Source organism: Biomphalaria glabrata, chromosome 12 (genome assembly GCF_947242115.1).
Source record: "Biomphalaria glabrata chromosome 12, xgBioGlab47.1, whole genome shotgun sequence".
NCBI lineage: Eukaryota > Metazoa > Mollusca > Gastropoda > Planorbidae > Biomphalaria > Biomphalaria glabrata.
This window is the reverse complement of record NC_074722.1, coordinates 6,722,789-6,738,897: the sequence shown is the minus strand read 5'-3', so window position 1 is coordinate 6,738,897 and position 16,109 is coordinate 6,722,789. Positions and strand designations below refer to the sequence as shown.

The 16,109-nt window shown below is 36.6% G+C and overlaps 1 protein-coding gene across 6 annotated transcripts in view; it reads left to right on the top strand.

Annotated features, from left to right (window-relative positions):
* Positions 1-16,109, top strand: part of LOC106078371 (myotubularin-related protein 4-like) — a 53,936-nt gene that overhangs the window by 23,016 nt on the left and 14,811 nt on the right. For 4 of the 6 annotated variants that reach the window (XM_056007117.1, XM_056007113.1, XM_056007111.1 and 1 more), the window contains 10 exons: positions 4,153-4,224; positions 8,815-9,020; positions 10,710-10,891; positions 11,298-11,403; positions 12,157-12,270; positions 12,402-12,533; positions 13,318-13,484; positions 14,677-14,775; positions 14,944-15,049; positions 15,836-16,031. In XM_056007117.1, the coding sequence (XP_055863092.1) occupies positions 4,165-4,224; positions 8,815-9,020; positions 10,710-10,891; positions 11,298-11,403; positions 12,157-12,270; positions 12,402-12,533; positions 13,318-13,484; positions 14,677-14,775; positions 14,944-15,049; positions 15,836-16,031 (1,368 nt within the window). In that variant the 5' untranslated portion in view covers positions 4,153-4,164. Of the gene's footprint in view, positions 1-990; positions 1,258-4,152; positions 4,225-8,814; positions 9,021-10,709; positions 10,892-11,297; positions 11,404-12,156; positions 12,271-12,401; positions 12,534-13,317; positions 13,485-14,676; positions 14,776-14,943; positions 15,050-15,835; positions 16,032-16,109 lie in introns of those variants that run through there. The other 2 variants (XM_056007115.1, XM_056007114.1) reach the window with 2 other exon arrangements.

Below are 16,109 nucleotides of genomic sequence, written 5' to 3'. Positions count from 1 at the left end.
TGGTAAATTCTGTTTTTTTCGCCCGTGTTCCCTACCCCCCCCCCCTTTTCTCCCTCTCATTGTCTGTCTCTTGTAGCGTGTCTGCTTCTCGCCCAAGTGTCTGGTTAGTCCCCCCCCCTTTTGTTTTTTAAATAAGTTTCTCAGTGGCGCTCCACTAGATGAACATTGTTATCTCGATGTTGAATATGGTTTTTATTTCCTTGTAGTCTCAAACGTTTCTTTTCGCTTCCTTCTAGTTTGTCAATCCATCAAACGGTCTATTGTTACCATCAAAACACATGTCGACTCTTGGTCTACTCATTACATCTAGACAATAGTTAAAAACAAAAAGTGCCTGAACAAAAATAGCTTAACGATTGCCTCGTGTTTTAAAATCTAAATACTTCGTTAGAATCTCGAGATTTCGATGTAATATTTTACACTGAACCAAATCATTTTCTGGGAAATGACATTTATATATTGTTAGTACATGATTAGAAATATTCATATAAAGAAACTATTTTTGTTTCGAAGCCATTCCACTGATTCCAGTGTGTGTTTACATAGTAGGATAATGATTGCCCCATGAAATTCTTTAGGAGCTGATTGTTTTGAAAGGGGAGATGTTCTACCTCGTCACTGAATGGATATTCCCGAACCACACGGTCGCTAGAGGAGGTGGGACTGTGTCAAGAAGGCACAAAACATTCCCCCACGGCAGGGTCATGTGAAATAAGAAAGGGTAGGCAATCACGTTAGCCAGATTGTCTAGCAGGCGTCAACTTATCAAGGCCATAACGTTTAGCCAACTTGGCACGTCGGTGCAGTTTCACTTTTGCACGCGTTTTTTTTTTTTTTTTTTAAATGGTGTGTTGAACGTCTTCATTGACAAAAAGGGGACGAAGCGGGGCGGGGTGGTGAGGGGGAAGAAATGGAGGCAAGGGGAGTGAACCTACGCAAACAATAATACCACATAATAATGTTTACTTTTTTAAAAAACCTTGTTCTTCTGTTGTGCTGCGAGCCGTGGAATGCAAGTCTTGGTCACACGTTGACAGATTTATTACATTGAGATTTAGAGCCGCCGCCTCAGCGTGCCTGTGTTGTAGCGACCGCGGCCATTCGTGCTGCTGTGAAGGTAGTTCCGGGGGTCATTGCTGGACTTAATTGACCGCGTGTGACCGTTCCGTGAGGTCATTTTGTTTTCTGAACATTATCATGTGGCTTTGTGTCGGCGAGGTGTTGAGGCATGTCAGTGACAACCTAACTGCACCAGAGGTATGTGTCTGTGCGCTAGTGTGTGCGTGAAAGACAGTGCTTCATTATTGTGTTAAGTCCTTACCTTTTTTTTGTCGATTGGTGCTATTGGGGTTATTGGTGCTATTGGGGCTATTGGTGCATGCATCTTGTTGAATGAACTTGAATGCTCGTTGACAAGTTAAAGTGTCCATTAATCTTATTAGATCTTGCAGATTGTGAGCGATGTTCGACCCACGATGCCGGACTTTAAATAGTGACTAGTCCTGAAGTCAGATGGGAAGGAATGGTATTATCACACATTTTATCAGAACGGGTTTGTCAAAACTAGCATTTCTGTTTAGCGCCCCTCTACATCGCAAGGTCTGAACCGGGAACGTTAAAGCGTATCTTTGCTCAGTGCGTTAGGGTCCTATCTCTTTTGTGAGCCGGTGGCGGGGAGAGGGTATCTGGTGAAGGCTCCCATCAGGCGTTTAACAAACATAACCTCAGCTCGAGTAAAGTTTGAAAAGCTAGCCCCCCCCCCTTGATATGTAGCCACTTTGACAAAGAGATCACATTAATAGCTCTATCTTTGCATGTATTACAGGACATTTATATGTTTTACTGTCTGTGTGTTGCATGACTCACGCGTGCGTCGGGTCATCTGATACAGTGTTGATCTGAGTGTAGTATTATTGATGTACAGCCTTCAGCATATATGCATAAGGGGGAAGTTACATATCTTTGTGATTCACTTGACAACATCTGCTGGATGAAGTTCTAGCATTGATTTGTCCTACACTTGTATCCTACACTTGTATCCTTCACTTGTATCCTACACTTGTATCCTTCACTAGTCTTACACTTTGAGTAGCTCAGACGTCTCACGTTAAGTTGCAGTGCAAATGGTTCACAGGGGCATCCAGTTTGACATGTCCTAGAAGTCCTGCTGGCTTGCTATGTAGTCCAATCATCAATGTAGCCTGGACGTTTGGGCTACTCTACTACTTGAAGAGGTTTTCCTAAAGGCATGAGGCAAAGAGAGCTTTGAGAGAGTTTCTCACTTATTATGTACTAGTGCACATCTTTCTGAAGGAGATAACATTATACCGTCCAGCTTATTTAACATAGAGACAGTAGATGTTCCTATGGATACAGATGGTCAGGTAGAAATGGGAAAAGTGTCGATAAATTATTACTGACCAACTAGATGGGCGATCAGTTTGACAAGTGGAGATAAATTATTACTGACCAACTAGATGGGCGATCAGTTTGACAAGTGGAGATAAATTATTACTGACCAACTAGATGGGCAATCAGTTTGACAAGTGGAGATAAATTATTACTGACCAACTAGATGGGCGATCAGTTTGACAAGTGGAGATAAATTATTACTGACCAACTAGATGGGCGATCAGTTTGACAAGTGGAGATAAATTATTACTGACCAACTAGATGGGCAATCAGTTTGACAAGTGGAGATAAATTATTACTGACCAACTAGATGGGCGATCAGTTTGACAAGTGGAGATAAATTATTACTGACCAACTAGATGGGCAATCAGTTTGACAAGTGGAGATAAATTATTACTGACCAACTAGATGGGCAATCAGTTTGACAAGTGGAGATAAATTATTACTGACCAACTAGATGGGCAATCAGTTTGACAAGTGGAGATAAATTATTACTGACCAACTAGATGGGCAATCAGTTTGACTAACGAGTAAATAGATTCTATATATAGCTCTGAACTTAGTGTCTGACAATGAATGGCTGTTGTTATATGCAAGCTCAATACATTAGTTTGACTTTATACAGTAGAGATATCAGAAAGCAGCTTGATAATATAAAGTAATGAGTTTACTGGGTAGGTGATGGGCGGCTTGATAATATAAAGTAGTGGCCTTTACTCCGTAGGCAGCAATATAAAGTAATCAGTAGGCAGTTTGACAGCAATATAAAGTAATCAGTAGGCAGTTTGACAGCAATATAAAGTAATCAGTAGGCAGTGTGCCATCAATATAAAGTAATCAGTAGGCAGTGTGCCATCAATATAAAGTAATCAGTAGGCAGTTTGACAGCAATATAAAGTAATCAGTAGGCAGTTTGACAGCAATATAAAGTAATCAGTGGGCAGTTTGACAGCAATATAAAGTAATCAGTAGGCAGTTTGCCATCAATATAAAGTAATCAGTAGGCAGTTTGACAGCAATATAAAATGATCAGTAGGCAGTTTGACAGCAATATAAAGTAATCAGTAGGCAGTTTGACAGCAATATAAAGTAATCAGTAGGCAGTTTGACAGCAATATAAAATGATCAGTAGGCAGTTTGACAGCAATATAAAGTAATCAGTAGGCAGTTTGACAGCAATATAAAGTAATCAGTAGGCAGTTTGACATCAATATAAAGTAATCAGTAGGCAGTTTGACAGCAATATAAAGTAATCAGTAGGCAGTTTGACATCAATATAAAGTAATCAATAGGCAGTTTGACTGTGCAAAGTAGAAAAAAAAATGTGTAGACAACTGTACTGAATAAAAGTGAAAAAAAAGTATGTATTCATTTTGCAGCCTACTCAGTACACAATATCCAGATTATAGTCTACTGTAGAGGAGGAGTTTCTGTGACTTATGCATTGAAAGAGACACACTGACAGGTCAAGAGGAGGGAGGCAGTAGGGGAGATCTATGTTACTTGAAGACTCATTAGAGTGTAGCCTAATTGAACGGAACACATTTTTTTTTTGTTTAAATCCCTCTCCATTTTCCCTAAAGTTTTACTCCCCCCTCCCCCTTGTAGAAATTTTATCAAAGTTATCATAGCCCTAAGCTTCTCCATGGCAAAGTCAATCTTTTACCTTCACAGTAACTGTTAATACCATGGTTGAACTGTTCTAAGTTCTGATGTTATTGAATTGTTTGTATTTCACAGACTCTAACTCCAATGGATTCAAGAGACTGCATACAGGTGGCACAGCATCAGACTCCCAATTATAGTGCTAAGGTATGTTTTAAATAATGAGCATCACTACCTGGTCTAAATGTGTGTGTCTTACCATTAAGAAATCTAACACTAAACAAGTTACATCTATATGTTTTTTGTTTTAAAATTTAAAATCCAAGATTTAAAAAAAAAAACAAACATGAGCTTACATAATTCTGTTTTATTTAGTACAAAGTCAAAATATTTCTCTAATGTGATTGGAATTGGCTTTAAATACTTGGCTTCATCTGGAAATATAACCATTTAGTTTTTACATTTTAATAGGTCATGAGTAAATGATTATGTTTTAATCAATGCATAACAAACAAGCAACAACAAGATTCACATTGGTTTACATTTAATTAGTTCTTTGCAAGGACTCTGTATCACATTTACTTTATAGACACATTAGCTGCAGAATGGACATTTGTAAACATCACTATAAAGTTTGGGTATACCTTGCTGGTCATGGGGATTACATTAGGAATAGTTGATTTGGGCCCATTCTGTTGAACTGAAGCTTTAGGCATTAGAATGCAATTTCTTTTTCTTAAAAAAATATCCTCCCCCTTCTTTAGCTGTAATAAGTGTGGACAGTCTACCTATTGTCCAATCAGCAGTCAAAGGCTACAATTATACTAAATAAAGCCTTTTTTTTTTTTTGGTTTGGGGGGGGGGGATTAAAATTGGTTATTGGGAGAAACCTTACATGCTCTAATCTTACTGTAATGACAAACAGACTCCTTTACACTGTGTATTTATGTATTCTCTGTTTTGTTGACAAACTCAAGTGTATAGAGCTAACCTCTCTGTAGAGTTTCTTGGTATCTTCTAGTGGAAAAGTTCTTATATGGGCTCTCACTTCTAATTTTGGTAATGTATCTGAATAAACATGGGAAAGGCTTCGGCTGTCAACCCTGAGGAAAAATCAGGAGCTGGCGACCCTTTGATGCACACAGTACTGCTCCCTGGAAGAGCCTGCGACACCGATTTCAAACTGTATCAGTTGCTTGCCATACCTTTGGATACATCAGCGGTTACCTAAGCGGTGTGAGTAACAGCGTGGGTAACAGCGTTCTGACCATAGCTAATGCCCAGGCATTCATCTCATTTTATGAATATCAGATGATCCATAGTAGCTTCAGGGCTGGAGGAGGCAACATATACTTGGATCAAATATTATTTGAACTATTGTAGTCTATCTGCAACAAAACTAGGGTCCAAAAGTTTGGATTTAAGGAAATGGGCTATGTACTCATTCAAAATGAGCAAAGCATTAAAAGGAAAGTGTGTGTGTGTGGGGGGGGGGCTAAGCATTTGCTTAATGAAAGAAAAATACATGAGAAACATTTGTATCTTCAAGTGGAAGTGTCCTTGTTCCCACTTCCACTTCTGGTTAACATGCCCCCCACCCCATGCCCTTGGACTTGTTACTTAAATTTATTGAAGTTAGTTACTACAAGGTCAAGTGGCTGTTGTATTTTGCAGTTTCCTCTCTTTTAGACTTGGGATGCACTGACCTTTTTAGTTTGTGTCAGTTTAGCTTCATTTTTTGTTTAGTTGTGTTAAAAGCTAAGATAATCTGGGGGTGTGTATGTGCTATTTGTGTGTGTGCTATATCCCTGTAGATAGAACATGTTGTTGACATCTGTTAGTAGGCCAGAGTACTTAGAGACCAGTGTGACCTGAATCACAACAGTTTTGCCTACTAGGCTGCCTAGTTGGTTTCTTGTCTGCCTGCTTGCATTTTATGTTTGCATTAAGTCTTGATTTCCAAATGGCCAAAGTCAGCACTTTTATTCTCTATGCTGGCACTACCAAATATTGCCTTGGATGTGGTCCTATACACTAAATAGTGGACCAATTCATGGTTTACATGTTGACATTGGTAGACTACAGAGCCCAGAGAGTTAAAGCCACACCAGCTGCTCTGTTGAGAATGTGCTCTATTATAAAACTCCAAGTGTTGCATGTCATTGGATAAAATAAGAGTTAGTCATACAGCCAATGGTTTTGACCATATCAGGAAGTGAGCTCCCAGCACATTCCTTATAGACCACATGCCACTCTATATAGACATTTTTTTTTTTTACATTTGTATGCTGTATTCATGTAAAAGCGACAGCTTTGCTTTAGGTGTCAGTTTATTAAATTGATATGTATGTATTTATAGAGTTGGCATTCATTCAGAAGTGGAAAAAGTTCTAACCAGACCAAAGTTTTCTCACAATTTCAGTTACCTTGAATTCATATTGATTCATTTGTTGGTTATTGACATAAATCTTTTATATTGATTCATTTCTTGGTTAATGACATAAATCTTTCATATGGATTCATTTCTTGGTTAATGAAATAAATCTTTCATATTGATCCATTTCTTGGTTAATGAAATTTAATTTAAATCAGTGATTCCCAAAGTGGTCGATATAGACCCCCAGGGGTCTACGAAGACTTCCAAGGGGTCTATGAAAGGGAAAAAATAAATTGGGGGTCTATGAGATGCCCACGGGGGTCTACGACAATAGATTTTTTAAGCCTAGCAAGTTCTAACTTAATTTTTATATTCCATTAAAGTATAGCTTTCATACACTAATATATGATTTGTATCTCAGGTTATCCTTTAAATGTTTATCCTGCAATTCAAAAAGAAAATTGTTATATTTCATTTCAATACTTATTTAAAGAGCTTGATTTTGTGTACAAGTAATTAATGTTTAACAAAAAGAAATGTAGACTGTACAGCGTAGATTATTTAAAATTGAGATTCGTTCCTTCCTTGTCAAACAAGCGGTTACCTAACTGCCCTTTAATGATGATATGAAACCAATTACGCTGGAGGATCATTTGAGACAATGCCACCCTGACAAAATAGATACAGATTTGAAAAACTTTCGAACAGTCAAAGATAAAGTTCATAATAGACCAACAAAATCTCTCTTCGACATCATATAGAGAAGATGGTGGTTTGTGAGCATCTTACAAAATCTCTTTACTTACAGAAAACTTTATATATTAATAAAAGAATTTCATTAAGCAACAATACATCAGTGGCATGAGTTACACAATTAAAAGCTTCTTATGTGATTCTTTGCAAACGACATATACCCAGTTTACAGTTTAGGATCAGCAGCGTCATAGGTTCTGTTCTGACAGGGTGTAGCGCTGTGTTCTGACAGGGTGTAGCGCTGTGTGCTGCAAACTGCCTAAGGGTCGTCGGCTCCTTATTTTTCTTCAGGGTGTAATCACAAAACCTTTTCCAAGTTTGAGTATAGTTGCAAGGCAGCAAAATTTTGAATTCAGTTTTCCTTCTGCTATGTGGGTAGCAAGCCAAGGCTAATGAGCCATTTCTGATTGAAGCTTACCGGTTTAGGTGCCAGTTACTCGCCTTCGCCCCTTCTGTCAGTGAAAACAGTTCCACGGACCCAATATTTGAGCCACACGTGAAAAATCAGAAATACATGAGACACTGCTCTTTGCGAAAACTTTTACAATGATATTTATGACAAATTAGTTAATTAATATTTAATGTTTGAAGGACTACTTCATAGAACAACAAATTCCTATATGGGGGGGGGGGGGGTCTACCAAAAATCAGAAAACATGGCAAGGGGTCTACGAGTCAAAAAAGTTTGGGAACCACTGATTTAAATGTTTATTTTATAACTATGTTATGGTGCCATCAATAGAGAAAAATATTTAGAAAAGTATATCCCCCACCTTGCATTAATTTCTGAAGAGGATTTCTGGCTCTAATACAAACTAATTAGCACAGTAGAAAGAGTAGAGGTCATTCATTTTATCAAGTGTTATCATTTCTTCTCCCACTATTTCTATGTACTTCTGAAATGAGAAGACATGTTTAGCACAGTCAAGTTTGTTAGTGAACCATTGAACAGCACACATCGAAGCTGCCCAGTCAGAAACTGTCCACACTAGTGTACCCAGAGATGGACCACTCCATTCCTTCTCATCAAATTTTAAATAACCCCTTTTTCCTCAGCGGAAACGTGGAGGATTATCTTTGAATCACATCTAAAATTGTTTATAAACTACTCCATCTTTTCTCCATTTCCTGTTTGCCTAACAAAGTATGGGCCAGTAGCGGGATAAAATTATTTTTGTTTTCTTTACCTGGTATCTTATTGTTTTGTTTATAATACAATGGGTATTTGGCTTATTTCTGCAACAGCAATACTATAAGCTTAGTTATAGAGAAAATAGCAATGCTGTATGGTTTGTTATAGAAAACATAACAGCAATACTATATGGTTTGTTATAGAGAAAATAACAGCAATACTATCAATATGCTTTGTTATAGTGAAAATAACAGCAATACTATATGCTTTGTTATAGAAAACATAGCAGCGATACTATCTGCTTTTGTACAGAGAGCATTACAGCAATGCTATATGTTTTGAGAAAGCGTTAGCACGATACAATATGATTTGTTACAGGAGTTCTTGCAACAATACTTTGATGCTTTTTTTTTTCAGGGGGCTTTGCAAAAATTATTCCCTGATGGTTTGTGGTCATCAGTGTTTCTTGTAACTCAAAAGGTTGTCATCTGTTGTTATATTTTGAAGTAATTATATTTTTGTGTATAATTAACAGGGGCCTAAGATTCCCATGCTGCCTGGTGAACGTCCACTGACATCCTCCAAAACTGTGGACGGATATGCCATTGTGACTAACTTCAGATTCTGTGTGTGTGAGCGGAGGTCATTGATAAACGTGCCCCTGATGATGGTGACTGAGTTGTTTGTCATTGAAGCAACTAGGAGACTGAGGATAGGGTGTAAAGATGCCTCCACATATAGGTAAGTGCCTGTAATGTGAAGAAGTTCTTCTATTGAACTGTTTCTGAATTTATCTATTAAATGTACTTATTGGTTATTTAACTTTGATCACCTTCCCCTCTCCCTTAGTCTGTTGGACCATTGGGGCACCACACAAGATTTGTTGACCGTCTTTCTCCATTCCTCTCTAATGTTTTGCCTTAGATAATCTAAGAGCCTCTTTCAGTGGCAGGCCTGTCCATTCTTTTATGTCTTCCCATGGCTTTCTGTCTGCCTCTTCTTCTTTTTCCTGGTACTGTTCCCTGAAGGAAGGTCTTTGCAAGCCCCGAAGACCTTGTTATATGGCCATAGAGTTTAGTTTTCATTTTTTTACAATAGTTTGTGGGTCATTGAGAGATCTTCGGTAATTCATTGTTGTTTTTTTTTTCACTTTTATTGTAGTTGCTGTTAGATGTTTTAGATCACTAGGATTGAACCCTCCTACTTTTATTATTTTTAAAGTTTTGATCCCCATTGAATACAATTTAATGACATGAGACACAAATACATTGTAAAAGGGAAAAAAAAAAGTAAATTCTTGATTAACTATCTTCACTGTTAGTATTGTAAACTTGATAATCTCTTATCTTGGATTTTTTTTTTTTTATTTTGTTTAGAGAATCAATGAGGCCAAAGTTATTGATTGTTGCATACACTAGTTAGCTACTCAAATACTGTACAGTAGTAAATATAAATCAACTATAAATGTATACTGATATCAATTTAATTGATTAAGTAAGAATTATTTGTAATATAAAAGTTGAGTCTAGGACTCTTAAAACGTGAAGCCAACAGAAGTTTCCTTTCTGCTTGCCTGTTTGTACAATTGTTCTTTATGGGAGACATACAAGCAGATTTGAAATATATTACATCCCTATTACCAGTGGCTCTTATCTCAAGACTGGGTTAGAACAAAGGAAACTGGTTGTTATGATGCAAGTCCTTTGATTGTTGTGGATGAACTATTTTAGTTTACTCTTCAAACAACAGACAACTCTTGAACAGCCTCACTGTTTAGTAATGCAAGAACATTTCTACAATACAGCTCTTTAGTGTCCAACTCTCTCTACAAATTCTGAGTGGTAACTAACTAAAAATCACAAAATCAAGGCTTTATATACATTTCTGGTCAACAAGTACATTTGCATATTCTCCCGTTCAATTAACAAAGTGGCAGCTATACTAGTGCTTAGACTTACTTAGACTCAGATCCTCCTGGCGCATTAAGCGGCAAGCTGTTTCCGCATAGGTCTGTCACTGGCATTGTCTGGAGCCTCTTCCCACCTGGTGTCAACTACATGTACCAATTAGGTTTCTTTGCATTGAAGAGCTTGCCATGTATTGGGCATTGGATGTCCTGTTGGGTTTTGTCCACATCGTCATCGGAGGTTGGCCGCCCTTGCCGCATTTTATGTCGGAACACTTCTCACATTTGTAGTATTTAGTGGAACACTTAGCTTATTTTTAGATTAATTCATGTGGTGGCCTTTTAGTTTATTATTCCAGTATTTGGTGTAACACCTATTCAGGCCTTGCAGAACACTAGCGTGTCAAGCTTGTTTATTGTTTGATTGAAAGTTTTTGCCTGTTCTATTCCATATCTAAATAACTTGATTGTAATGTATATCTATAAATAAATACTGTTGGACTCAAGTGTCATCTCTTCAACAGCTGTACTTTTGCAACTGCCGAGGACTGCTCCCAGTGTTTGTCTGTGCTCAGGGACTGGACAGGTCTGCCCAGCAGCAGTGAAGTTTTGTTTGCCTACAAGTTCTACCAGGCAGCACTTCAGAAAGAGAGGCCTGCCATTAGTTTGATGCCAGAAGATGTCCACCTTAGACTCTGCAAGCCAGGTAGGTTGCAATGAGTTCAACTCATTGAGGGTTCTTAGGAGTCTTTAGTTTCGACTCTTTTTACATTTTGTTGGGTTGACTTTATTTGGTAGATTTTGTTGTTTTTTTTTAATTTTGTTTTCTCAGTCTTTGTACTTGCTTGTTATTTAGTTTATGTTTCATTGTGATTAATAAGCCTAGTAACCTAATAGAGATAGCAGTCTTACATACCTAGGTGATTAGGGAACATTTAACACAAAAAAGTAATTTGATTGAATAACTTAAAAGAAAAACAATTACAGTATATCCGTAATTTCCTCTAAAAATATGTGTATAGAGACCATCAGAAATCAGGCTATTTGTTTCTCACAAGGATGAATCTATGATGTCTAAGTTTGTATTGAAATGTTTCCCTTTGTTTTGTTAGGTGATGATGTCTATAAGTACTCATTTGATGCTGAAATCAAGCGTCTTGGTTTTGATACCAGCCAAAAGAAGATTTGGAGAATTAGTCAGGCCAATCAGAAATATGAGTGAGTAAAGAATAGTTTGCTAGTATTCATGCATGTAGTTGTTACTGTGTAGAGTAGAAATGACAGAAATGGAACTTTTTGACTTGAGAATACAAAGATTTGTTTTAAGCATTTATACATGTATGTATAATTAATTAGTGTCTTGAGATGTCAGAGCTTCTTTTGGTGAAGTGAAAAGGAATTCTGCTATTTAGAACTATTTATAGCTTATGAGTGCATATAGTATCACAGAGGAGTGAATTTTATTCTGATTTCAACCAAAATTAATACTGTAAATGTCGAGTTATAGTTTAAGAATCCTAGTGGTGGAACATTTTAGAATTAATTCATTAATTAATTTATAGCTCTTATATAGCGCTACTTTTATGCTTATAGCATGATCAGAGCGCTATGCTCCAATCTCATTTGTGGACCAGTGGGGGGAGGGGGTATCTAGGAGGTTTTCCGTGGTACCTTTAGGCGCTCAGTAAACACAACTCTGCTTGAGTTAGGTGTGGAACCTTGAGCCCCCTTCATAGGTAGCGAAGCCAAGTTCAAGCGTACTTAGCCTCTCAACCACGCTTCCCACTTTGCATTTTTTTTTTGCTTCAATTAGAGCCCATTCATCCTAAAGTAAAATATTATTTAATAGCTCAATGTGTGACAGAAAAAATTGACAGACAAAAAACAACATAAAAAATGAAGCAGCTAAATACACAGTAAAACTTAAAAGTGACCAAATGTTTGACACTGTGTTATATGGTTTTATTTAAGGTACTGTCCAACATACCCAAGGGAGCATATCTTACCTGCTACATTTGATGATGATAAACTGAAAGGCAGTCTGGAGTTTAGAGCTATGAAAAGGTTTCCTTCTGTTGTCTGGAGGTAAACTCAAGCTGAAGTACTATTTTAGTTGTACCACTCGTGTGTTCTAATGTGTAAGTAACTCTAGCATTTGTGAGGTGCTCTGGTATGCATTTAATCTGATAAGCTTTTTTTTTTTTTTTTAAATTCAGGGACAGAACATCTGGTGTGGTCATCATTCGAAGTAGCCAGCCACTGTCCAGTTTTCTTGGTTTCAGTTTGGGTTACTTTCAAAATCAGATGGACATTTGTCTTCTCGAGGAAATAGTCAATACCTGCAACAGGTGAGTGACCTTTGACCCTGACATCTACACTCAATCATTTAAGATTGTCTTGCTTTCTTTGACTTATGTATGGACAAAACATTTGGAACACGCCCTCTGAGAAATTGTGTAGGTCATGGGACCATACTTCTCCCAAATTTTTCTTTTGCTTGTTTGCCTGGGTACATAAGCTACATGCTGTTAGTGTGGACTGAAAGACTCTTTGAATAGAGGTGGAGGTTGTCTGCAAGGGTTTGATTTTTGATACGACAGAGAGAATATGAATATATAATATTTACAACAGATTGTTGTTGAATTAAAATAATTTTTTTTTTTTACTATTTTTACAATCTTAACTGTTAATAGATCTTGTTTTAGTGACTTGACTGTGTAGAATGTAACTCTTGGGATATGACGGGGGAATGACCCTTGAGGGATTGTGGGTGCGACATGGTCTGACTTGTGCTGATGTGCTAAAAACCTAAAATATCAAATATGTCTACTTTCATTGATGGTAATTATTAGTTTCAATAGGATTAAGGCATTGGATATGACATTTTTCTATTACAATATAGGCTTTATGTTTGATCATTTTATTGAATTTCACATAGCACAAAACATTTTTTGGTGTCTGAAAGTTTATGCTAGATACTTATCTATTTAAGTTATCTTAAAGTTCTGAGATAAATGTTGTTGAGCCTGTATATGCATGGTTTGATTTAGCTGAAAGTTTTGACTCATAAATCTCGAGTCTGCATATGAATGGTCTGATTTGGCTTAATTATCTCCTATGTTTCATCGTCAGGGAAAGAGATATATTGGCCCAGGAGGAGCTGTGCCGCACAGGTATGCCAATGTTGGAGCAGGACGGGGGCAGCCACAGCCGTGGAGGTAACTCTAACAGGGATGATGAGCTATTCAGCTACTTATCTGACCCAACAGACTTAAGTTCCCTGATTGCAGATGACTATGGTAATGGTCCTCAGGACCATGTTTGATACTTAACACCCTTCCCATTCCCTGGAGGCCATGGGTCCTGTTTCTGTTGAGTTGCTATTCTAAAGCTTAAATGAGACTCAGAAACAGTATATTTGGTTTTCGGCAGTTACAATAATTTGGAGAGCTTTCTAAATATTTTTTTTTTCTAGAAGATTTTTTTTTCTTTTCCCATATTTTTTATGATTTTTTTGGATCCAGTTGTGTTTCCTTTTGTTTTCAAGTAGAAAATAGAATCCAAGTATTTCTTTCAATTTGTACTTTCAGTTTCAATCTAATTTATTTGTGTTTATATTTTGAGTTCCAGGTAAATTACATTGAAAACATTTGTAATTAACATAACATCTATCCAGAACATTAGTAGTTTTTAATTAAGAATCAAAAATAATATTTGCTTTTTCTGTTTTAACATGAACCTTAAAAATATGAATTTGAACACCATTTCCTTAGAGTTACCATAATTAAAATATGGTAATTTCTTAAGAATGGATAAGTATTCCTAAGAAAAAACTCAATTTTAGAAATCTTGCTTTGAATAAGAAAAAAAATTTAGTGAAAGTCAAATTACTGCAAGTGATAAGTGGTTGATAGAGCTAAAAAGACTTCCTGAAAAGAAATTCATCTCATACATGTTCTATAATCTGTACTAGTTTACATTAGACTTCTTTTTGTGTAGAATGTTGGCTGAAAAAGTGCACACATTTTGTGTGTGTGTGGTCTTATTGAAGAGTTGACATCATATTAACATCATTGTTTCCTTTTTTTTTTTCTTTTAAAAAATCTCTCAAGTAAGAGTACTCCCAACCAGTTTAAATAAAGCATCAACAAACACTAAGACTGTCTAAGACTTAAAACATTAAAAAGAAATCAATCATTGTATATTACATTTTATTACATTACTGACATTTTATTTCATTTGTTAATGTCATTATCATTTTATTTAAAAAAGTAACTTGTCAACTACTATAGATCTAGAACAAATAGGTACTAAACCAAGCTCATTTACTATCCACATCTCTGTAGTGTGTCACAGTGTGATTACAAGGACTCTTTTTCTCCTATAAAAACAACACAACAGAAAAATTCATATAAAAGCTTTTAGTTAATAATGACTAAACATAGATCTAGTGATGCCTAAACATATCACGCTTGCATGCTTGCTTGACAGATGATCTTCGCACCAATAGGAAGCTGGCTATTGTTGACTGCCGCAGTTTGGCCGGTGTGTGGGGAAATAGTTTTAAAGGTGGAGGTACTGAAGACGAAGGTGAGTGACAGGGAAGAGATTTAAGTTTAGTGAACATGCCTAATGACTTGTGTACTCTAAGTGAACTGTACTGTACTGTGAGCTATTTATCAGACTGGTCATTATGCTGGAACTTATGTTACATTCTTGTGATTGTTTCATGTGTCTCCTGTGTTCTCCATCTTCCAGTAATCTACAAGTGTAACATCATCCACCTGGACCTGGCCAACATACACAATGTTAGAGACAGTTTCAACAAGCTTAGGGCACTGTGTCATACTTATGTGGAGGGGACGTGAGTCAACTTTTACAACTACTTTCTTACTTCCTGTACACTTCATTAGTTCTAAACCATTTTTCTCACCAGTTATTCACCTTTACTATTAGATGAAAACATTTACAGTTGATGGAAATGATATACCAATAGACATTTTTAATTACAGCTGAAGTAATCACTACTATTAATAGTAAAAAAAATTATCTTCTAAAAAGCCTTAAGCTTTTGACTTTATGAACCCAATCTAGTAGTCATCGCATAACAATATGTGTTGTGACACAAAGATAATTGGACATAGTTTGTTAATATTGTTACAATTTTTTATTGAAATATTAAATCTTGTTTGTCATGTCCAGTTCGTTCATCGATGTGGTCTATGATTTTAGAAGTGTTCTGAAACCCACTGCTTCAACTCCCCACATTGTATTAAGTTTAAGGTGGGCTTGGGAACTTAAAAGCTGCGATAAACATCTCAGTCTTTGCTAGAATTATCTCAGTCTTTGCTAGAGTTCAAACCAAGGACCTTTGCTTTTGGCAGCCAGCCATATCATTCACTTGTTATTGGTAGGCTATTCAATCAGTAGTGATTTCAAAAGGCCAATATTCTATTAAACATGTGTAGCACAAAAAATTCATAAGAATGTGTATTACTAGGCAATAGTTTACCAAAGTTTAAGCTATTTAGTTATGTTTATTGTCATGAATATTTATTACCTAAATTCATCATAAGAAAATTGTTTGTTTTTTTCATATTGAAGATTGTTTTATGTTGAGATTTTATTACTTCTACTATTTATGTGTCAGGTTCTATAAAGCTTTGTCTGGCTGTATGTGGCTGTCCTACGTATCTGCCTTGCTTCGTGGGGCCAACATAGTTGTAGAGTTAATACACAACAAGAAGAGACCAGTGTTGGTTCACTGCTCTGATGGCTGGGATAGGACATCCCAAATTGTCTCCTTGTCTGAGATTATGTTGGACCCTTACTACAGAACCTTTGATGTAAGTTGAGTGCCAGAAAACTTGTCCTGATGTTATTTCTAGCACTTTAATACATTTTAATGGAGTCAAATTAAAAAA